Source organism: Staurois parvus, unplaced genomic scaffold (assembly GCF_062004578.1).
Source record: "Staurois parvus isolate SC_StPar_1 unplaced genomic scaffold, SC_StPar_1.0 ptg000155l, whole genome shotgun sequence".
Taxonomy (NCBI): domain Eukaryota; kingdom Metazoa; phylum Chordata; class Amphibia; order Anura; family Ranidae; genus Staurois; species Staurois parvus.
The window spans coordinates 549,321-574,929 of NW_028317951.1; the positions used below are offsets into that span (position 1 = coordinate 549,321).

General features: G+C 40.4%; 1 protein-coding gene and 1 long non-coding RNA gene across 3 annotated transcripts in view; one reads left to right on the forward strand and one right to left on the reverse strand.

Annotated features, from left to right (window-relative positions):
* KCNAB1 (potassium voltage-gated channel subfamily A regulatory beta subunit 1) overlaps positions 1-25,609 on the forward strand; it is a 420,463-nt gene that overhangs the window by 265,998 nt on the left and 128,856 nt on the right. For both annotated transcript variants that reach the window (XM_089675388.1, XM_089675389.1), the window contains exon 2: positions 9,150-9,193. In XM_089675388.1, coding sequence (XP_089531514.1) covers positions 9,150-9,193 — 44 coding nt within the window. The remainder of the gene's footprint in view (positions 1-9,149; positions 9,194-25,609) is intronic.
* Positions 1-25,609, reverse strand: part of LOC149463231 (uncharacterized) — a 162,196-nt gene that overhangs the window by 114,993 nt on the left and 21,594 nt on the right. The window lies entirely within an intron of this gene.

Genomic DNA, 25,609 nt, shown 5'->3' on the forward strand with positions numbered 1-25,609 from the left:
GTGGCATCTCACCAGCCTGCCTGCAACAAAGATGGCGTTGTTGCAGTCACGTGGTCCGGACACATGGTACGGCGTGCGTGGTGACGTCGCTGGTTAACCATGCCCTAACTCATTTCATCACACGACTTCGTCTGAGGGTGTCATCTCCTGTCGAACTGGGTGGTGCCTGTAGGGCCACACACAATTTAAAATCCTGCAGGAATCAGCCAATCATTGACCCAAATATGGCAGGTCCTGAAGACACTGGAAGATGTTCCTACAAGCACAAGGATGAACAAAGCTTAGCCTTCACTAAGTATTTAAATTAAAACAAAAAATTAATAACAGTGGCAAACTTTAATTTAGCTTAGTGAATGTGTGGAAGCTAATTTCAATCATCCAATCATGTGTAAGCAAAAATCCTGTTTATTTTTTTTACTTTCCTTTTACATGATTGGGTGAATTTTCACTTAGCTTCACCTCATTCACTAAGTTAGGTAAACATTTGCTTTGCAAAGTGAACAATCTCTACACCTTTAATAAATCAACCGTATCAGTTTTAGATACTTTAGTATTCTTCAATGTAGTTTTTTGTCCTAAACATTTATGTTATGACTTGTAAATAATATGATAGTTATTAGCATTGCACCGATACCGGTATTGGCATCGGTGCTGATACTAAGCATTTGCACGAGTACTTGTACTCATGCAAATGCTCCCATACTAAAACTAATACCTTCAAGTCCAAGGAGTGGGGGGCACAGCCGGCAATTAGCATCTATTTATTCCATTCTGTATCTGCTAACTCTTATCTATTATTATTTTTAATAGATAATAATACTAATACTCTGCACGTCTGTAAACTGGAAAAACAAGCAATGAATATCCTTTGTTGTAGGACATTTATCCAAACAGGCAACATATTTATTACACTGACTGCTCCTTCTATGCTATGTTCTATGTTCTTACTTTTTTGCCTAATTGTTTATCATCAAGAATTGTATGTATTTTAACAAGCTCTTGGAACGTAGACATGTCATGTGCATGCTGGAGCTATAGCACATTGCTCCTGAGAAACGTGGTTATATAAACCCCCTATTGAGCATATGTGCTTGCAGTAACACCATTTAAATGTTACCTGTAATTTTCACCTGCAGCTATGAACTAATTAAAACATCCAAAATAGTTTTTAAACATTTATGTAGACATTATACAGCCTTAACTCATTATGGTTGTAGAGTATGAATGCCTTCAAATTACATTTTAAATACTGCATCACCTAATCTTTAACCTTGGTCTGTTGTATAAACCAAGTGGTATATCAGCAAATTTTGTTGTCATCTCTTGATTTGACCAACAAGCTGAAGATTAGGAATTTGAGATCCACTGCACCAGAGGATGGCCCGAGGGGCAAAAATCGCACATTGGCTCATGGCAGGAACAGACTTGGTCTTTGTGTCTTTTTGCTGATGGCACAAAGGCATGCGATAGGGTTGAATTCCTGGAGGGTACTATAACCTTCAGGGCCCCGGTACAAGAAACCATGACTGGCCCCCCTGACACCTCCTTCCCTCCGAGTCTGGAGCCCTTACCACTGATCCCAGGGCCCTTTACTACCATCACAGGGCCTTTTATTACAGTCCTGCAGTGGGACCCATTCACATGTTCTGCAGTGGGCCCCCTTCCTGCCATCTTGGGGAGGGTTGCCGCCTTTTCTTCAAGCCAAACCCAAACACTTTAGCAGCACACGACGATTTGTTTTTGTAATATACACTATGCATATTGTTTGTGATTAAATAACATTTCCAATCATATGAATTTAAACTCTAGAGTCTTCCCTTACATCAGAATTCACAGAGCTGTCCTTTACATTTGAATCTGCAGAGTTCCCCTTTACATTTGAATCTGCAGAGTTCCCCTTTACATCTGAATCTGCAGAGTTCCCCTCTACATTTGAATCTGCAGAGTTCCCCTCTACATCTGAATCTGCAGAGTTCCCCTCTACATCTGAATCTGCAGAGTTTCCCTCTATATCTGAATCCACAGGGTTCCCCTCTGCATCTGAATCTACAGAGTTACCCTCTACATTTGAATCTACAGATTTCCCCTTTACATCTGAATCCGCAGAGTTCCCATTTACATCTGAATCTTCAGAGTTCCCCTTTAGATCTGAATTCTCAGAGCTTCCATTTATCTGAACTTGCAAAGTTCCCTTACATTGTAAGGGGGGACTGTGCAGACTCTGATGTAAGGGAAAACTCTGGGGACTCTGATTTAAGGGGTAACACTGAGAACTGTGATGTATGGAGGGAAATCTGATGTATGGGGGAATTCTTCAGACTCTGGTGTTAAGGGGAACTCTGATATACGGAGGCCTCTGGTAACCATAGCCCCACCTACAATGTAGCTCCTACAATTCCCCTTTAATCAGGGTTCCCAAAGACCCCCTTACATTAGAATCTGCAGGGTCCCCCCTTACATTTGAGAATTTTCACTTACACTGTAAGGGGGAGTTCTGTGGACTCTAATGTAAAGGGTAACTATGATGTAAGGGGTGTTCTGGGAGCCCTGATTTAAGGGCAGGCTCTGATGTAAGGGGGAATGCTGTGGACTGTGGTGTAAAGGGAACGCTGATGTAAGGGGTGAGCGCTTTAGCGAGCAGAGACCCCCTTACATCAGAGTTACCCTTTACACCAGAGTCCACAGGATCTGCTGGCTGTTGGGCTTCAAGCTTCCTGCCCACACAACCCTTTTCTCAGGAACAGCACTGCTAAGGATTGGAGCATGGGCAGGGAAGACACAGAAGTTGAAGGGTGGGAGGAGGAGGAGCAGATCAGCTCTCTCTCTCCTCTCCTGTCTGTGTGAGGGGAGGGGGGAACTGTGCTGGGCTGTGTTAGTGCTGCCTCTGGACTGTGTGAGAGAGACACTCTCAGCTGAGACTACTGCAGCCAGCAACCCCGCTGGGGTGCCCCACAGTGACAGAAGGCCAGGGTCCATTCGCTGGTGTGACCTTTGCAAGTCTGGTTGTTCCACCAATGTTGAAATCCCAGGAGGTGTATGTAACATGCAACATGATATGACCTTGCTGGAAGAATTTGTCAAAGCAGGGGAAACTGAAGTTCAGTGATCCTATATTTAAAATAGGCCTCCTAAGGAAAAAATAATCCCTTGACAGAGTACAATGTTGGGGTACAGTGTTGGCCAGCACTACAGAGGAAAACAATTTGGGAGTACTTATTTCAAATGATTGCAAAATGAGCAAACAGTGTAGTTAGGCAGTGAGGAAAGAAAGTAAATAGATTTCTAGGGTGTATAACTAGAGGGGTCGCTGGCAGGAGAAAGGAGGTCCTGATTCCCCTATATACAGTAGTTTTTTTAGTTAGACCTCATTTAAAATACTGTGTCCAGATCTGGAGACCTCACTTACAAAAAGATATTGATAAAATAGAATGGGTTCAAAGCAGAGCCAAAACTAGATCCTTCAGGGATCCGGTGAAAGAAACCATGAAGTGCCTCCCTGACCCCTCCCTGCTTAATTGTTGGGGGAATGGGAGATGGGATCAACGGCAATGCTAGTGGTGGTGGAGGATAGGATCAGTGGCAGCGCTGGGGGGAGGCGGATGGATAAGTGGCAGCACTGGGAAGTGGAGGGTGAAAGAATCAGTGGCAGTGCTGGGGAGGGGAAAAAGATCAGTAGCAGTGCTGCTGGTGAGGAGGATAGGATCAAAGTGGCAGCGCTGGTGCTGGGTGGGGTGGGGGTTGGGAATTGGAGCAGTGGCAGTGCTGTGTGGGAATGGGGGATGTGTTGGGGGGGGTAATGGGATCAGTGGCTGTGCTGGGGGGGGTGATCAGTGGCAGTACTGGGGGGGAATGGGATCAGTCGCAGTGCTTGGGGGGGAATGGCATCAGTGATATCTCTGGGGGGAGAAAGAATCAGTGGCAGTACTGGTGGGATGGGATCAGTGGCAGTGCTGGTGGGGGGATGGGATCAGTGGTAGAGCTTGGGGAGATGAGATCAATGGGGAGGGGGAAGGGAGGGGAGCAGTGGCAGTGGTGGTGGGGGGAAAAGTGGATCAGTGGCAGTGCTGGGAAGGGGGATGGGATTAGTGGCAGTGTTAATGGGGGGGAAGTGGTATCAGTGGCAATGGTGGTGGGAGGATTGGGTTCACTGGTAGTGCTAATGTGTGGAGGCAAAGATGGGATCAGTAGCAGTGCTTGATGGGGATGGGATCAGTGGTGGGGGTGATCACTTGCTCTCAGTGTCGGTTCCCCCTCCATGCTTCGTGTCTCTCCAGCATCATCCACGTTTCTCCAATGACACCTATCCCAAGGTGGGACAAACCTCCTTACACAGCAGAGCTCAAAACTGAGCTTAGAAAGTATTATTTTACTGAAAGAGTAGTTGATGCTTGAAATAGACTTCCAGAAGAGGTAGGGAGTCAGTCAACAGTGAGTAGATTCAAACATGCTTGGGACAAAAAAGGAAAAAGGAAAAAAAAAAAATCCAAACAAAACATGTATAAATTAAAAAAAATGGGGCAGATTTTGTTCTGCCACCATTCTTCTATGTTTCTACCTGTCTATTTTATGAATCTGGATTGACATTGTGAAGATATAGGTTCATTGATAGAAGGAGTATTTTTCACATCAGCATATGCTTGCTTTTCTGTTTTACTAATATGTTTTACTGTTCTAAATACATTTTTGCATGTTTTTAAATTCCTCTGAACCTGGCTTTTTACCATATTTAAATGTAGCCTAGAGTGAAAATGAGTCCTTTGGTCAGCCCCATACAGTGTACCAATGGTGCTAGCTACTTTTGAGAGAAAGATAACCAGCCTGACTGCAAAAGCCATCAGAAGTATGATAGATGCTAACCTGTTCCAGTTTCTGAAAGTCTTAAAATAGAACTATAGGCAAAACATTTTGGATATAGGGGATTTTTCACCATCTGCTTCCCTTTGCAGAGAATTACCTTCACTTCCTGTCCCATAACCAAACAGGAAGTGAGAGGAAATCCCTACAAATTAAAGGAATCCCTTGGGGCACCCAGTTCATTATAACTAGTGTCCCCATTGGAAGATTTCCCCTCTATTACTTTTCTGGGGACAACCCAACATTTGGTATTTTATTTTACTTTCACTTTCAATGATAATAGAAAACAAGACAGAGAGAGCAAATCTCCCTAATGGGAGCACAGTCAGCAATAAAAACTGACAAGTGTTCTAATCCATCTCCACTCTCTTCAAAACTAAAGAAAACGTTTTACCTTTAGTTATACTGTACTTTAACACTGAGAAATAACACCAATGTCTCATCTGATAACTGCTATGCATACTCAGAAGTTAAAGTTTATTAAAAGATTTAACTTTAAAAAAAAGAAGAAGCTAGAGAACAAAGTGTGGTCTGATGAAGTTGACAGGGAAGCACATGGCTGTTCTAAAGGTAAAAAGTCATATTCACAGTGCCTGTGCCATTATAATATTGTGCAACAGAACATTCAGATTTTTGCATACGCTCAGTTATATAACTGAAAATAAATTCAGTGCATATTGTGACAATTACACTCTAACCATGCTCATGGATTTTCCAGCTCACCAAACAACAATCTAAGCATCAACAGACTGAGAGTGATCACCATTGGGACAGGTTAACTGAGCAGTAATCCTTTACATACACGTAGCAGTCGCCAACACATTCGCCGACACATTAACCTCACCAACCGGTCAGTGTATGCTACCCATCTCTGCCAATCCCTCCATTGGCTGCCACTCACCCATCTAATTAAATTCAAAAAAACTAATAATAACTTGCAAAGCCACCCACAACTCAGCCCCTAGCTGCATCACTTATCTAGTCTCAAAAGACCAACCAAATCATTCTCTACATGCATTTGAAAGCTATTTCTCATTTTCCTTCCACTTCACAATTAAGTGCCACTTTGTGTTGTTCTGTCACATAAAATCCCAATATAATACATTTATGTATTTGGTTGTAACATGACAAAATGTGGAAAATTTCAAGGGGTATGAATGCTTTTCCAAGGCATTGTATCTAAGTAAATAGAGTAACTACTCACAGTTCGCAATCTATACTTGAATTATAATCACCATAGATGCCATTAATATTTCTGCATAATGAGTAATGTTAACTGGAAGATCTGTGGATGATGAAGGGGCAGTTTAGAGCCGCATCTGGAGTCCTATTGTATGTAATTTTGTATTCTTTTTCACATATCACAAATCATTGTAGCAGTACAGAAATTACTTGGTACCACTAATTGAAAATTACTGAGTACTTAAGAGATATTCTCTTTTCCTAATTCAGGTCTTACTGGCAACATTCCAGTGAATGGCACAGGTTATATATATTTCTATTACTTCTGTATCTTTGAACAGCTGAACCCGCCAGTATTAGTTAACTTGCAGAGAGCTGATGTAGATAAAGCTTTAGAAAAACATGCTGAACATATGTTGCTGAGAGCAACTGACCTAAAAGTTGCAAGCCAATCACCTTGCTTCAAGCACTCTTCATTGCTGAACTCTAAGCTATAAGTATGAAAGACTTGCAGAAGCCACAGGGCAATACACATTAATGTGAATTCAAGGGGTTGTCGTTGCCAATAGCATGCAGGGGGCTGGAATCCATCCCAAGAATTTGCCTCCAGTAAGTCATTGCCCCCTTACATCTCCTGTGTAATTGTGTCAGGAGTAAAGCAGATATGAAATTAATTTAAAGAGAAGAAGCATGGGAGTTTTTATTGGCTTCAAGCTCTTCAGATCTAATATCGTTTCCACTGTCTGTCCTATTAATTCATTATGTCATAGGAAAACATCAATCGATATCCCTAGTTTACTGAATGATCTAACATAACCTCTGTCAGGATCAATTATTTCTTCTTATGAAATGTCTCCATTCACAATTCACAGCAGAATATGCTTGTTCTCTGCTTTTCCCAATTTAAATTACGTGTCTTTTTCTTTACTTCTTTCATAATTAAAGATTTTTCTGTGCGTGCTCTTTTGTCTCAGAAGTCTACTAGTAATAACACAGAAAGATATTTTATTTTGTAACATAATGGTATATTAGCAGAGTGCTATTTCTTTGTGTGATATTCTTTTAACCGCATGATTAGCTCAGGCTTATAGCATGTTCTTTACACTGCCAAAGCAGACAATTTAAAATAAATAAATCGTATACAATATAGGTCTCCTGTATGTAATTATTAAATCAAAATTATTACTTCAATTTGGGTAGCAAAATAAATATATTGAGACTTATGTAGATATCAGCAACCATCCAAAAAAATTATGGAGGTTCACTACATCTATACTATATCACATTTGGGACTTAGATCCAAAAATCACAAGTTTGTTTCCACTTTTCTTTTTTCTAAGTAAAAGGAGAAGTGTGGGATTTAAAAAAAATAAACACACGAGGTCTGTCCAGAAAGTATCCAGCCATGAAATATGAAATAGAGAAATTTATTGAAGAAGATACAAAATACAAGAAATATTGGACATAGGTATCCGAAGCCACAGAATGAATTTTACAAAAACACATTTCATACCAAGATCCTGTGCCAAAATTTCTCACAGTAGTTTTTGGAATTCCCAGATCAGCTTCTAGTTCTCGCACTGTCAGCCGCTGATCTTTGTTGATTGCCACCTGTACACGTTCAACATTGTCAGGTGTTCTGGTTGTTGCAGGCCTTTCAGGATGTAGATTACTTTCAACAAATTCTCAACCATGTTTGAAGTAATGTTGCCACACTTTTATTTGCTCTGGACTTGTTCCATTGCCGAAAGCCTTATGAATAATCTGATTAGTTCCTGTAAAGGAATGTTCAAGTGTAATGCAAAATTTGATGCAGGTCCGTTGCTGTACTTGTTCAATCATTTTGAATGGGATGCTCACACAGTACAGTTGCTTACTCATCAGCATCTAGCACCCTACTGACTACTGACTAGTACACATTCCAGTCCACTCTCCTTGGCTGCCAGATTACATCAATGTTGCCCAAGCTGAGTTATATTAACAAAGGCTGGATACCTTCCAGACAGACCTCATACATACTCAAGTCCCATGTTGGCTCTAAGACCGAGAACTCAGCAATCACATGATCACCGATTGCTCAGTTCTCAGTCTGCTTCAAGTGCACTGGCAGTCACTGCTCCCTGCTCTGCTCCTCCAGCACTCAGTGGAGCATTAGGCTGGGGAGGGGACAGGGGCAGTTGGCTCAGGCTTTTAGCCACATGCGGAAAGGCAGAGCCAGCTGTCAATTTCAACAATATTTTTAGGAGGCTTCCTACACCTGGAGCGTCTCTTTCCTGTTAGCTGATAGCAGGCAGTAGGCCTCTATCAGCTGACTCTGGGTCACAGGAAGATAAAATGATGGTACTCCTTTGACATACAAAAGAAGTGCATGGCCAAAAAATGTCCATACTTTAAAGAAATTAACATAGATTACACCACCACTACGTATTGTTACAAACCCATGTGATCCAAGCCTAAGGTTTAAAGAGAGCTGGTAAATGTGTGATATGTTGTTGCCAGGCTATCTGAAGTGTGCGTAGGTGGGTTAAGGGCTGTTTCCAGGCTGCTGTAAATCTTGATATTTTTAATAAAGTCCAGGCCACCCAAATGGATTATGTACTTTTTAGGTGTAGCTTGGTGTGCTAATTTATTTTTTGGCTTCTTATAGGTCTTGATATTCCAGTAGTAAAAGGTATATGCCATAATTGGTGAATATGTGCCTGTTCACCTGGCAGTTTTGGTGTTTCTACCCACCTTTGTGCATTCCAGTAGAAAGGCTTGCAAACCCAAGAGGCACAAATGTCTCACCAACATGTCCATGTAAATGTCACATATAAGAAGCTGTCTCCGGAATATAAAAAGTACTAAAATAATAAACTAAAACATCAGTTTTTGGTGGACTGGCCCTTTAAACTATTACGAACGGAGTAGTTTATTAGAATACACAGCAGTCTAGAAATAGTGGTAGTTATCTCTTTTGGCAAATACTGGAGCTGCTAAATTAAAAGTCAGTGGCATAAAAGTATGTAATCTGGGCTATGATGCTTATTCTGTTCAACATTATCAGAAGATTGGAAATGTTAATAATTTTGATGTACTGAATGGGTAACATTTTTCTATTGGTTTACTTGCAGGAATCTTGGAAAATCTGGACTCCGAGTGTCTTGCCTAGGACTTGGTAAGCCCTCATATATTAAGTAGAATAATAATACAATGTGAAACAACACTGTGCAGAAATACTGCTGGAAAGTGTATAGTCATTTTCAGTTTGATTAAATCCTTGCTGTCCCTGATTAATTTTCCACTTTTACTTACATCTTCACATGCAGTGAAATTATCAATTAATTTGATGCGGTTTGCCAAAGTTGAAACATTGTAGTCATATGATTAATTAGCACCAATTTCACCATCAGTTACTAACTCAAATACTCATGTATTGCAAAGAGACTTTAAATGTTTATTTGACACAATAAAGGCAGCTCCATCTTAATTGAGTATTTAACCATGATTGTAGTGTTTAATAGATATAGATCATGCTATTTGGAATCATTTTCTAATTAGTTACAGTTGAATTCCATTACAAGAATCCACGCAGGTGAACTAGACAATGCAAATGAAACTGTATTCCATTATGTTCACAATCAACATCAGTAAATTATTTATAAAGAATTAGAGATGGTGATACTCCTGGGCATTATTTTCAATAAAGTTAGTAAGCTAACATGGAAAATATGCATAGCCAAGTAAATAATTTTATTTTAAATTTGTATCTGTTTTTCTGTTTTATATACAGAATATATTTTGCGTTGCAGCCTAAAATGAAGACACACATGGTTTTTGTTGTATCCAGCTGCATTTACTCAATGGAACTTAGAAAACCTAAATGAAAGATATAACACCAACATGTCAGAAACAAAAAATCAAAACAAAATCACAGAGTAGGAAAAAGGATCACTCCCTTACTAAAAATGACTTGTAAACTCAATCAAGTGTAGCTAATCACCTTCTCAATGGCACACAAGGCCATTTGACTTTCAAGTGTGATCAGCAGTGGTCATTGTGTCAACTCTTTTGCAACTGAAGCAAACAGTAAACTATGGGTGGCAAGGAACTGTCAAAAGTCCTTGGGGATAAAATTGTGGACAGGCACAAGTCAGGAGATGCATACAGAAACATTTCAAAGGCTTTATCAATGCTTAGAGTCACAGTGAAGTCTATTATAAAGAAGTGGAAGGTATTTGGTACAACAGAGACCCTCCCTGGATCAGGATGTCGCTCCAAACTGGATGAAAGAGCCAGGAGGAAACTGGTCAGAGAGGCTACCAAGAGGCCTACAGCAACTCTGAAGCAGTTGAATGAATTTATGACAAAGAGTGATCATTGTGTGCATGTGACAACAATATCACAAATTCTCCACAAATGTGGCTTGTATGGGAGGATTGAAAGGAAAAAGCCACTTCTCATGAAAAGCCCACATGCAATCAGAACTGAGCTTTGCCACAATGCACCTTGAAGATTCTGAGGCCACATGGAAAAAGGTGTTATGGTCAGATGAGACTAAAATGTAATTATTTGGCCTCAACACTAAACAATATGTCTGGTGGAAATCCAATACAGCTCACCATCCTATTAACACCATTCCTACAGTAAAGCATGGAGGTAGTAATGTCCTGTTATGGGGGTATTTCCCTACAGCAGGGACTGAAGCACCTGTAAGGATAGAAGGAAAAATGGATGGGGCAAAATACCATCAACTTGTTGATGAAAATCTGCTGACCTCTGCCAGAAAGTTGTCAGTGGGAATAAGGTTTACCTTCCAACATGACAATGACCCAAAGCACACAGCAAAAATGACCACACAGTGGTTGAAGGAGAAAAAGATGAATGTCCTTGCCCAGACATAAACCATATTGAAAATCTGTGGAATTACTTGAAGACTGCAGTCCACAAATGGTCACCATCAAATTTAAAACGATATTATACAAAAAAAATAACAAACACGTTATATTTACCTGCTCTGTTTAGTGGGTTTGCACACAGCAGCCCGGATCCTCCTCTTCTTGGGTCCCCTGCTACCGCTCCTGGCTGCTCCTTCCTGTCAGGTGCCCCCATAGCAAGCAGCTTGCTATGGGGCACCTGAGCAGTTGCACTTTTGGGCCACAGCTCTGTGTGTCCATTCACATATGGAGCCGCAGCTCGGCCCCGCCCCCTCTGTCTCCTCATTGAGGAGCCAATGAGGAAGCAGAGACCCGGGAAAGCTGAGGTTCTTGTACACATTGCTGGATTGCAGTGGGGCTCAGGTAAGTATTAGGGGGACTGGGAGGGGGGGGGGTGCATGAAGGTAGAAAACCTTGTGCCTTTACAACCACTTTAACTGAACTTGAGCAGTTCTGCAAAGAAGAGTGGGAAAATACTGCAAAGTCTAAATGTGCAAAGTTAGTAGGGACATATTCCAACAGACTAAAGGCTGTAATTAAAGCAAAAGGTGGTTCATCAAAAAACTGACACATCCTTTTTCCAACTCAGTGATTCTATTTTTGTTTTGTTTTTTTCTGACATGTTGGTGTTACATCTTTTACTTGGATGTTATACGCTGCACTGGATAAATACAGCTGGATAAAACAAAAACTGTATCTGTCTTAATTTCAGGCTGCACAGCAACAAAATGTGATTATTTTAAAGGGGTGGGGTGGGGGGGGGTGTATGTATATATACTGTGTGCGTGTATATATTTATACACACACATATAGTATATCTATCTGTCTATCTATTTATTAAGTATATGTGGCCCAGTTGAAAATTTAGTTCAGCAACATGAAAAAAAAGTTAAATGCCTCACCTTTGGGGATTTTTTAGGTAAATTTAGGAGTAAGTAGTATTATTTTTGAAATAGGTATTGTATTGGAGAGCTGTAGATTTGACACAGCAGGGCATAACAGGCCGCTGCAAAGACAATTTCTGCACTCAAACACAGCACAACAGATCACATATAGAACTGTTACTATTTTGTTGCAATCTGATTTCATTTTTCACCTTTTTGGCAGAAGTTTTGATTGGTCTTTAAAAGATAAGTTCACCTTTCAACAAAAAATAATAAATGCACATATTTTTGCTGGTAAAAAACATTTTGGATTTATTGTTTTTTGTTGTAGGAGCTTGTAAAGCAGTGCACCAGTGATCAGCAGATCGTTGATGCCATGCAGGTCTCCTGCAGACCTGTCAGTATATCTGCAAGCTTGTACCTGGTATAGGCAAGCCACTACTTACTGACAGGAAGAATCAACTAGTTCATTGAGAACTACAAGCCAACAGCAACTGCCGGGACTTGTGGTTTCTCATTCACAAAACTCTGTGAATGAGGGACGTGGCTGGGTGGGTGTATCCCCTTACGGGAACAGTTTTTTAAAATATCGACAGCTAGCCAGAGAAAAAGATCCCCTGCTAGAAGTCATTTTATAACACGTTAATGTGAACTTATCCTTTAATACATGACTAAAAATTCCCAGAGCACCATGGATTGTCTAAGGTTACAGCAGAGTAGATGCTGCCTGCTTTGAGGATTCTTTGCCTTACTGAAACTTTGGGAAAAGCCATCTGATAAGAGTCACTATAATGAGTCACTGCTCTGAATTATTATCTTATGTGGCTGCAGCTTATTAGAAAAATACAAATTAATAATGTGCAATATTTTTTTTCTACTGAACCAAAAAATAAGTATATATTTTTAAAATTTTAAATAGGGATGCACCAAAATGTTGGCGGCTGTAACATATCGGCTGAAAATAGCCCTATCAGTATTTTGCCAATAAGAAAAATTTATCCGATACAGGGGGCTGTGTGTACTGCAGATGTTGGGGGGGGGGCATTTAAATCAGGAGAGGAGCAGTGTAAACAGTGTACTAATGCTAAATGTCACCGACAGTTTTTAAATGTAATTTTTGCCCTTTTTTTCCTTCACTAAAGCTGCAAGAGGGAGCTGTCATTCTCCCCGCCTTTGAAAGAAACAAAGAGGCGAGGTCACAGGGTAATGTCACTGGGTGACCCCGCCCCTTTGTTTCCTTTAGCAGTGGGGAAAATGACAGCTCCATCTTGGAGCTTTAGTGAAGGAAACAAAAAAAAATCCGGGATGAGACTGAGCCACGCTCTGTGTGTCCCATAGACAGAGACAGCTTGGGAGCAGGGGCGGACTGACCATTTGGAAACTCGGGCACTGCCCGAGGGCCCGGGGTCAGTAGGGGGCCCCATGAGATGCCCCTGGTACCTTTTTCATAGGCTTTTTTGAGTTTGGGCAAGGACACAGGGGCCCCATGATCCCCTATTGCCCGGGGGCCCCATGAGTTATCAGTCCACCCCTGCTTGGGAGTGAGCAAGCAGATTTCTCTGGGGGCATTCAGCAAGGGGGAGGGGCCAGAATTGCCATTGGGAGACTCAAAAAGAGGAGGAATGGGGCTGCTCTGTGCAAAACCATTGCCCAGAGCAGGTATGACATTTATTATTTTAAAGGAAAAAAAATAGCCTTTACCACTTTAATAACTTTCATGTTTGTTAAATCAGCATAATTAAAACACATGAAAATATTACATGAATGGAGATTCAAACAACTACCTTTACTGTATGCACACAAGGGTGCAGCGGCATTCATTAATTCTAATTGTTTTCCATAATAGAAGTTTACTATCAAAATTCTTAAACATCTTAATTATGGTGTGCCGTTCGTGTCCTACCATGCAGTCTGTGGGAAATTTTGTAGCTATTTGGTTTAAACAGTGGATAATGACCTTAAAATAATTCCTTCATTTATATCAGGGTTGTATATTGTTGGAAATAAAAAAGCTTTACTTGTTAATGAGGATTGAGCCTCAAAGAGATTTTTTTCATGCCAGAGCAGATCTAGCTTTAGATACACTTCATGCTATTTGCATGAGCATGTAGCAATTTGTAACACTTGAAGGTATCTGCTTGTGAATAATTCTGCAGTAAACCTCTTGACAATGCTTTCATTATCATTTTTTGTTTCCTGGATGGCAGCACCCTTTTTTCAGGCATCATTTTGGGTCAGCATCTATTTGCTGGTCTGAAATAGTGGTCCATAGTTGATACATCCATCTACTGTATGTGTAGCCTAGTGTTTGTAAGGTATCAGGTATTTCCTTTACTGCTGGCACCTGTTTCCAGCTGCAGTCTCTTTCCTTGTGCCCTGAAAGTAAGTTGCAATGTACAAATGCACCCCCCTCTCCCCTCCTTGCCGGAATAGAACATACTGATCACCAGCTGCAGCTAGTGCTGGATTTCAAAGGTAGCAAAAGGGGCCCCCTTTTTACAAAAAAATGTAATCATTTTAAAATTAGTTTTATTATTAAATAAATTAACAAAGTGTGTGTGGGCGTCAGGATGTGGAACAGTTAAGCCCGACTTCAGTGGCAAAGAAAGGGATGAGGGCTTCTGTGATATATGACAAATACCTTTGTAATTTGTATTCTTACTGTCAATAAAATTGAGGAACAAAATCAGAATCTAACTTATATTTTTTGAGAAGACATGCGGTTTATCATTCATTTCAGTTCACTTTTTTATTTGTCATATAATTTATTTTCTGTGTTGAGGGGCCCCAGAACTTGAAGTGCCCCGGGCCTCCCAAGGTCTAAATTCAGCACTGGCTGCAGCTACTGATTGAGAAAAATTTTCCAACGACTTCAGTGATCAGGCAATCAGGGATTGCCACATACTGATGAAAATTCGGCCGGTCCCTGCTGAACTGGCCAGATTTTGATCAGTGTATTGCCAGCTTCAGTCCCTTGTATCCCCAGGACAGGAAGTTTAAGAGAAATCTCCCTAACAGGACATAGAAAAACAAATGAGTCTTGACTAATCTAATCAAAACTAAAAGCTTTGGCTTTACATACATTTTAACTACAATGTAAAGTCTGTTGTAATGAATGAAAACTTTCAGACTTTTTTTTAAGTAAGATCATACAAAAAGTAGTAACTATGTCAAGAAAGCAGGCAATCAGAATTGATCCCTTACTGATCTGACATCACAGTAAACCAAATTGTGACAGTTTTCTGTTGTTTACTGCACTTTGAGGTTGATTTGCTAAAGGCAAATAGACTGTTCACATTGCAAGGGAAGTTGGACTTTGGAAGGGAATTTGCCCCAGAGCTTAGTGAATGAAGTGAGGCTCTGTTAACTTCCATCATCCAATCATGTGCAAGCAAAAATGTTGAATTTTATTTTCCTTGAAACATTCACTAAGCTGTGGGGCAAATTCTCTTGCAAAATATAACTTCCCCTACTAAATTAACAAGCTATTTGGCTTTAGCAAATCAACCCCTTTGTGTTTAGCTGTTGCAATTTGCAAAGTTTTGTTACATACGTATTTTGCAGTAATGTTAATCCCCATGACAAACATTTGCAGTTCCCATGATCATCCAATGTAACTGTATAGGTTAGTTACTAAATGTTACTAACCTATACTTCTACAGCCTCTGTCAGTTTATATCCAAGGTCTATATTGTGATCTTTTTCTTGCAAAAGATACAGGTGTATGCTGAGAAAAAAAAAGTTCTTATAGTTTTTTTTAATAAAGAGTCTCCTATTTGACACCTAATCACCCTAGCTAACTCCAATCTGTCCAATAAGTGTCCTTCATTGACCTTGGATACATATAATCAAGTTTAGTGTTGGATGATTTTGCATGGCTGTATTGTACTGTTTGGAAAACATGATAGGCCCAGATCACCCATGTAAAACTGAAAATGCACATATTTCCACAAACATACATTGAAGTAGTGTAGGAAAACCTCAATAAGAACTGTCCCCATATGTTTAAAGATAAAATTACTAATATATGTAATTTAATTCTGAATCATTCAGAGATTCCTTTGAGAAGTTCTTTGACCTGTCATGTTTTCCAGTGAATACTCATTCCTTTCAGTAACGCAGATTGATAGGTAGTTGTTGATGACTCATGGAGAGTTCTGATGACTCAGCAAGAGTTCAGATTGAAAAATGAATTGCCCAATAAAAAATAGCGTGGAATAAATACAATATAAAGATTTTAAAAAATGTTTTCCTTAAGAGATAGGAGTTGATTAACTAAAGACAAATAGAATGTTCACTTTGCAAAGAAATGTTCATTTAGTTTAGGGAATGAAGTGAAGCTCACTGACTTCCATAATCCAATTATGTGCAAGCAAAATAATGTTTTTTAATTTTCTTGCATGTGATTGAGTAGTCTTTGCAGAATTAAATGTTGTCATATTCACTAAACTAAGGGAAAGCTCGCTTGCAAAGAGAGCAGCCTATATGCCATTAGTAAATCAGCCCCATAATGTTTGGATACGAGGAAAAAAATGCCTACATTTCCGAACATTAGACTCTTTTGCCAGTAGTATTTATCTACTGCGAGATCTGAGAAACACACAATATATTCACATTGTGAAAAACATAGGGGTTGATTTACTTAAACTGAAGAGTGCAAAATCTGGTGCAACTCTACACAAAAACCAATCAGCTTCCAGGTTTTTTGTCATTGCTTAACTTAACAAGCTGAAGTTAAAAGCTGATTGGCTACCGTGCACAGCTGCACCAGATTTTGCACTCTTCATTATACTAGCAAAATTAAATATATTTGGAACTTAAAATGCATTGAGGGTGATAGGGATGTGCAAGTCAGTCCTCCCTAATCCAGTTCTGAAGTGGGTCATGTGAATTCACTGGAGCCACAATATCCAGAATCTGCCTGTTCAGCACAGTTGCTTGTTACATAGATGGTAATAGGGTCCTTGGGACAACTTACCAGTTCAGAAATATTTCAATATCCACCATCCTCTCTGTATTAATTATTATGATAATTTGCATAAACCTATAGTTGTGCTTTGACAACAGTAACATAATTCTGCATATTAGTCTTTCACTACATCAGCAAATATGCCATTGGTGACAAAGTACACCTAAAATGCTGTCAACTGAGACACCTCAATGATTACATGGAACCTATTTGTTAGTTTAATTTATGACTAGGGCAAAGGCTGTCCAGTTGTGAAAGTGAAACAGTAAAGGGTCTGCGCAATATTGACTTGTTTCTTAGTATTGGTATTGGAATTTAAACCAGTTAAATTGTTTTACATGCCATTATAAACTTAAATTCAGTAAAATGCATTCTTGTTATCAGTGTCTGTTTATTTAAGATACTTCTCTAGAGGGACATTTAAGCACATCTTTATTTTCAGTAGAACTATAGGCAAAACATTTTTTCATTTTGGCTAGAATAAGGGAGTGCTATAGCCCCTGTCAATTTTTTTACATCTGTGTCCCATTGGGGAAATTTACCTTCACTCCCCATAGCTAAAACAGAAATAAGAGGAAATCCCTGCAAATTAAGGGAATCCATTGGGCTCCCCCCCACCCCCAAGGTCACCAGAACTAGTGTCTCCTTTGGAAGATTTCCCCTTTATCACTGTTCTAGGGACAGCTCAAAATATGGGATTTTTCTTTAACTTTCTCTTTTGATAACAGGAAACAGAATAAAAAGAGAGGGTGAATTTCTCTAATAGTGGGCAAAGACAGCAATAAAAACCATGTAAGCCATCTCCACTCTATACAAAACTTTAGAAAAGTTTTACATTTAGTTATACTTTAAATTAAACATGAAAAGGTACAAGTCGAGTGATCTGGTAAATGATTACACACTATGGGGTTGATTTACTAAAACTGGAGAGTGCAAAATCTGGTGCAGCTCTGCATAGAAACCAATCAGTTTCCAGGTTTTATTACCAAAGCTTAATTGAACAAGGTGAAGTTAGAAGCTGATTGGTTACCATGTACAGCTGCACCAGATTTTGCACTCTCCAGTTTTAGTAAATCAATCCCTGTGAGTATTTGTATTTGGTCTGTGTGCAGCGTGTTCATATGCTGGAATATGTTAGGTCCCATTGGTTTAGATAAAATTCTTGACTGTTATTTTTCATAAATCAGAAGACTGTCTTTAACAGAGAAGTAGCAAATCTGGAAATATTTTCTTTAGCAGACCGTGTTAGGCAGTACTATTGGTGCGTAATGATATATAAGTGAACAGAGCTTTTCCTGTCCTTTGGGGTTGAGGATATACAGATATAATTTAGAGCTTGGCTGTAAACAGCAGATTTATATTTGTTTAGAAAGAGAAATATTCCACCAGAGATAAGCTTGGTGACATGTTGCTTTGCAGAACAATGATGTCTGGGAGTTGGATTTATGGTCGTTATCTAAGAGAATAATCCACAAATAGTGATGATAATATTTATGGAACCATTCAAATACCCAGGGACAGACTTCTAAATTACAAACAGCAGCCTAAAAAGAGCAGAGTCTTTGCTGTCCTTGCATAGGCTTCACAACCAGTGCCCTGAATAGCTATATACATACAGTGAATTTATTTCTTAAGGACCAGGCTGATTTGATCCCAGGACAAGGAAGGATTAATCAGCGATGAAAAGGTTAGTATGGATTTGAATGATAACTTAGATTGGGATTAAGGTTAAAAAGTGTGTTGAAGGTAGGATTTGTATAGGCGAGTTAAGATTTTCATGTGGATATGTTTAACCAGACCGACAATGCTGCAAAAGCAGTTCTCATTTACAGCAACATTATCATCTGCTCCCTGCAGCATCTCCCCACCAAAAAAACCACACCAGAATTATAGAGTTTTAATGTAGAGGAAGCTCCAACAATATCTCCAATATATCAAAAGTGTAGGATTGTACACTGACAGTGCCCCCAACGAGCCCTACAAGAAGGGATAACAATGAGTAGGTTGAGCACCTACGTGTTTGCATTACAATCTGGCACAAAAAAGCCTTGCCTTTAGTTACACTTTAAGGGATCAAGAGTTAATTTTTTCTTTTAGATAAAAGATATCTCCTAATCTTGCAAATAGGATCCATAGATGTGGTATATTGGCTTTAATTGCCAAGATCTCAATGCTAGGTAGTTCATGTAATGGCAATGCTTATGTATACATATCAGTGAACTACTTGGATAGCCCTATTCCGATGTCTGTACTGTTACTAATAATTTTGAGAATAAATACCATTTTTTTCCATTTTGGATAGGGTGGAGAGGGAATAGAACTTGCCAGTTTCTATTTTTGTCTGTCTCTACATTAGGGAGATCCACACTTTATTTGTCCTGTTTACTGTTATCACTGGAGCCGAGAGTGAAAGAAAATCATAAAATTTGGGTTGTCACAAGAATAGGAAAATGGTGATAATCTTCCAATGAGAACAATAGATCTGGTGAGAACTGGGGATTTCCTCACTTTGTATTTCAATGGTTTTTATTCATTTATAATATATTCATTATTTTCAAGAAAACGTGAACAACAAGACACGCCCATGCAGGGGCTATCAATTGCACATAAAAAGTAGAGAAAACAGTGCTCTAACACCAACAGAGCAAAAGGTGCGCCCACACAGGGCTATCAATGGCACATAGATTACAAAATGAGTGATATAACACTGACAGTAGCTCAAAGGCAGCTATCCACCGCCTCACAAAAGACAAACAAAAATAGAAAGGAAAGAGGAGTAGAAAAGGAAGAAGAAAACAAGACCAGGGCAGGGGTCTGGGAACGCCAATACCGAACAACATCACAGCCCAAGACTAGCCGGGGGGAGCATGGGAAAAGCATATGTCCACTACGGCTCCCATATTTTCAAAAATTTCCGTTGGGTGTCATTACAGATACTTGACATCTGTTCATTGAGCATCAGAGTGGTCATACGGTCCGACTTCCTCACTTTGGAGAGATTTCCTCTCTCTTTCTGTTTTGGCTATGAGACAGGAAGTGAAGTCTCCCCTATGGGACACAGATGGCAAAAAAAAAACACAGAAATTAAAATTTCCTTACTCTAAAGAAAATGAAAAAAAGATTTTGCCTTTAGTCCTAATTTAAAATAATAGAATATTCACTGGATCAACAATCTATAGTGTTATTTTTTATAAATATTAATAGCCACTAATTAATTTTGTGTTTATCACAGTGCTGAGTCACACGCCAACAGCAATTTATTTCTATTAATATTACCTGAACTGAATTCTTCGACTTAGCAGTTGTAGCAGGATACCTACATGAGGTTGACTTGTATATTAATAAATTGTATTACCTAAAACTTGTACTAATTATGAATCTGTGTATTATATTTTCCCTTTGATGGTGAAAATAAAGAAATACAAAAAAGAGACATCCTTTCCGTTTTGAAACTGTTTATTGTAGTTTCCCTTTGATGGTAAAAAAAAAAGAAAGAAAAGAAAATTTACATCCAACCTGTTTTGAAGCAATGTACAGATTGGGCTAGAACCAGCTTCTGTAGGAGTCTGATTCACATTTTCACAGCTCCTATTATTAAGAAGTTTTTTTTATATACCAAGGTTAAATGTCTTTTCCTCCAAGAACAACAATTCCCCCCTTGTCATTTGCAGTACCCTTACAGTGAACAACTTTGCACCAAGTTTATTATATGGAACATTTTTGATTTATGCAAAAAGATCTGTCTTCTCAGTCTTCCCCTTAGTCTTCTCTTCTCACAAGAGAATAAATTCAGTTCAAGTAATCTTTTCCTATAGCTGAGATCAGGGGCGGACTGACAACTCATGGGGCCCCCGGGCAATAGGGGATCATGGGGCCCCTGTGTCCTTGCCCACACTCAAAAAAGCCTATAAAAAAGGTACCAGGGGCATCTCATGGGGCCCCCTACTGACCCCGGGCCCTCGGGCAGTGCCCGAGTGCTCGACTGGTCAGTCCGCCCCTGGCTGAGATCTTCAATGCCCCTTAATCATTTATTGGCCTTTTTCTGCACTCCAATTCCATAACATTCCTTTTGAAAACTGGTGCCCAAAAAGATCTGTCACATGAAAAAAAAAACAAGTACATCCCTACATTTAACCATAAAATAATTTTTGCACTGAGTGAACTCCTGGATGCTGCACGCTGGCAGTTGGAATACACAATCATAGAGCAATACCTATATACACGCTGGTGTGCTTCCTTCAGATGTCAAATAAATAAATAACTGTGCATAGTGACCACAATACACTGATTGTGAATAAATATTAAATAAATATATACAAAAATGTGACGCAATTAAAATACTCAAACATAATATCTTATATATGTGCAGACAAATGCATGTCACACAACACACAAAAAAGATGCATGTCAGCGACTATAACACACTTAAAGTGAATGAATATTAAATAAATATGTATAAAAATGTGAAACAATAAAAATACTCAATCCATAATATCATATGTATGTGCAAACAAATGCATGTCACACAATGCATGAAAAAGGGGAAATACAAAAGTCCATGAGGTTGATCCAGACTTTAAGACCCAGTGAGCAGGGAGTTCAAATCTAAACATCAGGACACAGTGAGCAGAAAGTGTTTCGCACAATAGTTCCCCCAGTACACAAACATTCTGCCTCTTACCAAAAGATTTTGATCTCTAGTTACGGAGATCAAAAAGCACTCGATGTCCGTATGCCTTTAAGAGCTTCTCCTGCGATCCAATGCGGTTCTCTGCTGTTCCAACCAAACACTTAGGGGTTAATGGATCATGGAACCATGCATATATCCACAAAGGAAGACAAAGGAGTTAGCATAGTGTAAAACCACCAAACGGGTTTGTCAAAGATAAAGTTGCTTGGCCATAGTGACAGTAGACATGTTTGGCACAAACAGAACACAGCATTTCAGGAGAAGAATATCATGCCAACTGTGAAGCATAGTGGTGGAAATGTTATGGTTTGGGGTTGTTTTGCTAATTTAGGGTCTGGACAGCTTGTAGTCAATGAGTCAACTACAAAAATGCTTAATGAAAGTGTGAGGCCATCTCTCTGAAATTTAAAGCTAACTAAAAATGGATTTTTTTTAACACAACAGTGATCCAAACGCTAGCAAATCCACCAAGGAATGGTGCTCAAAAAAGAATTGAAGGGTTATGAAGCTGCCTAGTCAAAGCCTTGATTTGAATTAAATTGACATGTTGTGGTAGATTTCACACAGGCAGTTCATACAAGCCAACAAGAAACCAAAAACAACTTGCAGCTGGGGGAACTTTGCAAGCATGGTCAGAAATGTAACTGTGTCAGTGTATTATAATGGTGCAGTTATGCAAAATGCCTCAAAGTAGAAATTTCTGCTAAAGAGGGCAAAAACAGCTTCTACGGCCAAGGGTGTATTTACTTATTCCAGAGTACACCATTACACCCTTACATCTATTGATGTTTGTTGAATAAATTATTAAAAAAGCAAATTTTTCGTGTGTTTTCATTTAAGACATTTAGCTGTTGGCACTGGTTGAATGTGAATCTAATGTTTGCCTGATTATTAAAATAAACTGATTACATTAGGTGTACTTTTTGACTTTATATGACCATGTTAGCATATACAAGCTGCTATGGGAGGTCCAATGATGGGGCACTATTCCTCCCACTGATACCAATGATGGTGCCCCATCATTAGTGTCAGTGTGTGAGGAATAGTGACCCATCCTTAGTGTCATTGGGAAGAATCGTGCCCCATCATTGGTGTCAGTGGGAGGAATAGTGCCCCATCCTTAGTGTCAGTGTGAGGAATAGTGACCCATCATTAGTGTCAGTGGGAAGAATCGTGCCCCATTATTGGTGTCGGTGGGAGGAATAGTGACCCATCATTAGTGTCAGTGTGAGGAATAGTGCCCCATCATTGGTGTCAGTGGGAGGAATCGTGCCCCTTCATTGGTGTTAGGGGGAGGAATAGTACCCCATCATTGGTATCAGTGGGATGAATAGTGCCCCATCATTGGTGTCAGTGGGAGGAATAGTGCCCCATCATTGGTGTTAGGGGGAGGAATAGTGCCCCATTATTGGTATCAGTGGGATGAAGTGCCCCATCTTTGGTGTCAGTGGGAGGAATAGTGCCCCATCATTGGTGTCAGTGGGAGGAATAGTGCCCCATCTTTGGTGTCAGTGGGAGGAAGTGTCCCATCATTGGTGTTAGTGGGAGGAATAGTGCCCCATCATTGGTGTCAGTGGGAGGAATAGTGCAACATCATTGGTGTCAGTGGGAGGAATAGTGTCCCATCATTGGTGTCAGTGGGAGGAATAGTGCCCCATCTTTGGTGTCAGTGGGAGGAAGTGCCCCATCATTGGTGTCAGTGGGAGGAATAGTGCCCCATCTTTGGTGTCAGTGGGAGGAAGTGTCCCATCATTAGTGTCAGTGGGAGGAATAATGCCCCATCATTGGTGTCAGTGGGATGAATAGTGCCCCATCATTGGTGTCAGTGGAAGGAATAGTGCCCCATCTTTGGTGTCAGTGGGAGGAAGTGTCCCATCATTGGTGTCAGTGGGAGGAATAGTGCCCCATCATTGGTGTCAGTGGAAGGAAAAGTGCCCCCTCATTGGTGTCAGTAACACTTTTCCTCCCACTGACACCAATGATGGGGCACTATTCCTCCCACTGACACCAATGATGGGGCACTATTCCTCCCACTGACACCAATGATGGGGCACTTCCTCCCACTGACACCAAAGATGGGGCACTATTCCTCCCACTGACACCAATGATGGGGCACTATTCCTCCCACTGACACCAATGATGGGGCACTATTCCTCCCACTGACACCAATGATGGGGCACTATTCCTCCCACTGATACCAATGATGGGGCACTATTCCTCCCACTGATACCAATGATGGGGCACTATTCCTCCCACTGACACCAATGATGGGGCACTATTCCTCCCACTGACACCAATGATGGGGCACTATTCCTCCCACTGACACCAAAGATGGGGCACTATTCCTCCCACTGACACCAATGATGGGACACTTCCTCCCACTGACACCAAAGATCGGGCACTATTCCTCCCACACTGACACTAATGATGGGGCACTATTACTCCCACTGACATCAATTATACTTACATCGCTGTGCTGACTCCTGCTCCAGTCCGGGCTCCCTCCTTCAGGAACGGACATTTACCCATCAGCTGTCTTCCTTCTCCAGACGCTCTCCTCCTCTTCACGGCTCCAGCTGCTCCCTCACTAGATCTTCAATCTTCGCCCTGCCGCTCAGCTCCTCCTCTCCAAGCTCCGTGTCCTCGCCTGTGATTGGCCGCCTGTGTGCCTTTTCTGAGCTACAGATCTGGTGGCCAATCACTGGCGAGGAGGTGGAGCTTGCAGAGGGAGGGAAAGGCTGCCATAGGTTGCCCAGTGATCACAGGGGTGTGGCCAGATTCAAAGGGTGGCTTGTCATCCCACCCACATCGCGATCAAGATCCAGGAAGGATTGGATAAATAGAGTGGACCACATGTACAGGATGGAGGAACTATATCATATTGGAGAAGATAAAATCGAAAAATTTAAGAAAACTTGGGACAGATGGAGGGACTTTAAAACATCCAAGAGATATCTAGAATTGATCAGAGTGTAAAGGAGGGGAAGAGACAAGGAATGTATTCTGCTATATATTATTGGTAAAAGAATCCCAATAAGTGTATATTGATTGGTTTGCACAAAAGTTAGCATCTACAAATGACGGTATATATACTGGATTTTTTTTTTTTTATTCTAGTAATGGTGGCTATCAGCGACTTATGGCGGGACTGCAATATTGTGGCAGACAGTCTGATACTAGCTGACACTTTGTGGGAACCAGTCACACTAATACAGTGATCAGTGCTAAAAAATACAGTACACACTGTCACTGTATTAATGACACTGCCTGGGAAAGTGTTAAACATCTAGGGCGATCAAAGGGCTAACTGTGTGCCTAGCCAAGTTTTTTGTGTACTGTGTGTGTTCTGTTTTTGCAGGGAAAGAACATCTAGCAGATTGCCACTGACAGAACACAGCTCTGCCTTGTTTACATAGGCAAAGCTTTGTTCTGTCAGTGTGCTTGGCGATCAACGGGTGCCAACGCTCATCCATTGGCCAGCACCTGTTGATCAGCTTCAGCTGTGTCCAATTACAGCAGAAGCAGCGCTCCGGTGGCGTGCAGTCGCCCCCTATGGCAGAACATCCACCTTGTAGCAGTAAATCCGATATAGGGCGGACTTAAAGTGGTTAAGCTGATATTTCAGTCTGCATTTTCAGCACTACTTTTCACATATTCTCTTTGTGAACTACAGAATATGTCCCCCTATGTTATGTAGAGTAGAAAAAGGGTAGGTGTTAAAAATACAAATCAGGAAAGCAGCCTAGGTTGACAATGCGTCCCCTCCATGGATACAGTGCAGTAAATGAGAGTTGTCATGCTTGGACATGAAGTTTTTTACTGTTCGGATCACCAAGTGAAATTAGAAAATTCCAGCCACCATATCTAAAGACCGGTAAGCTGCAATATTTAACATTTTTGTTCTCGGGTTTGAATGTGCTTTATGCTTAGTTGTAAAAGCCTACAGAGCTAAATAGTCACGAAAATAACAAAGCTTGTAATTCTATTGTCCTCCTAACTATTAGCAAAGTGAGGATGGGGTGGGACTTGCAACTCAATGCATAGCATGATTTCTAAATTAAAGACCTCAAACTGAATTCTAATGAAACTGTAAATACATCAAAGGGAAGCCCCA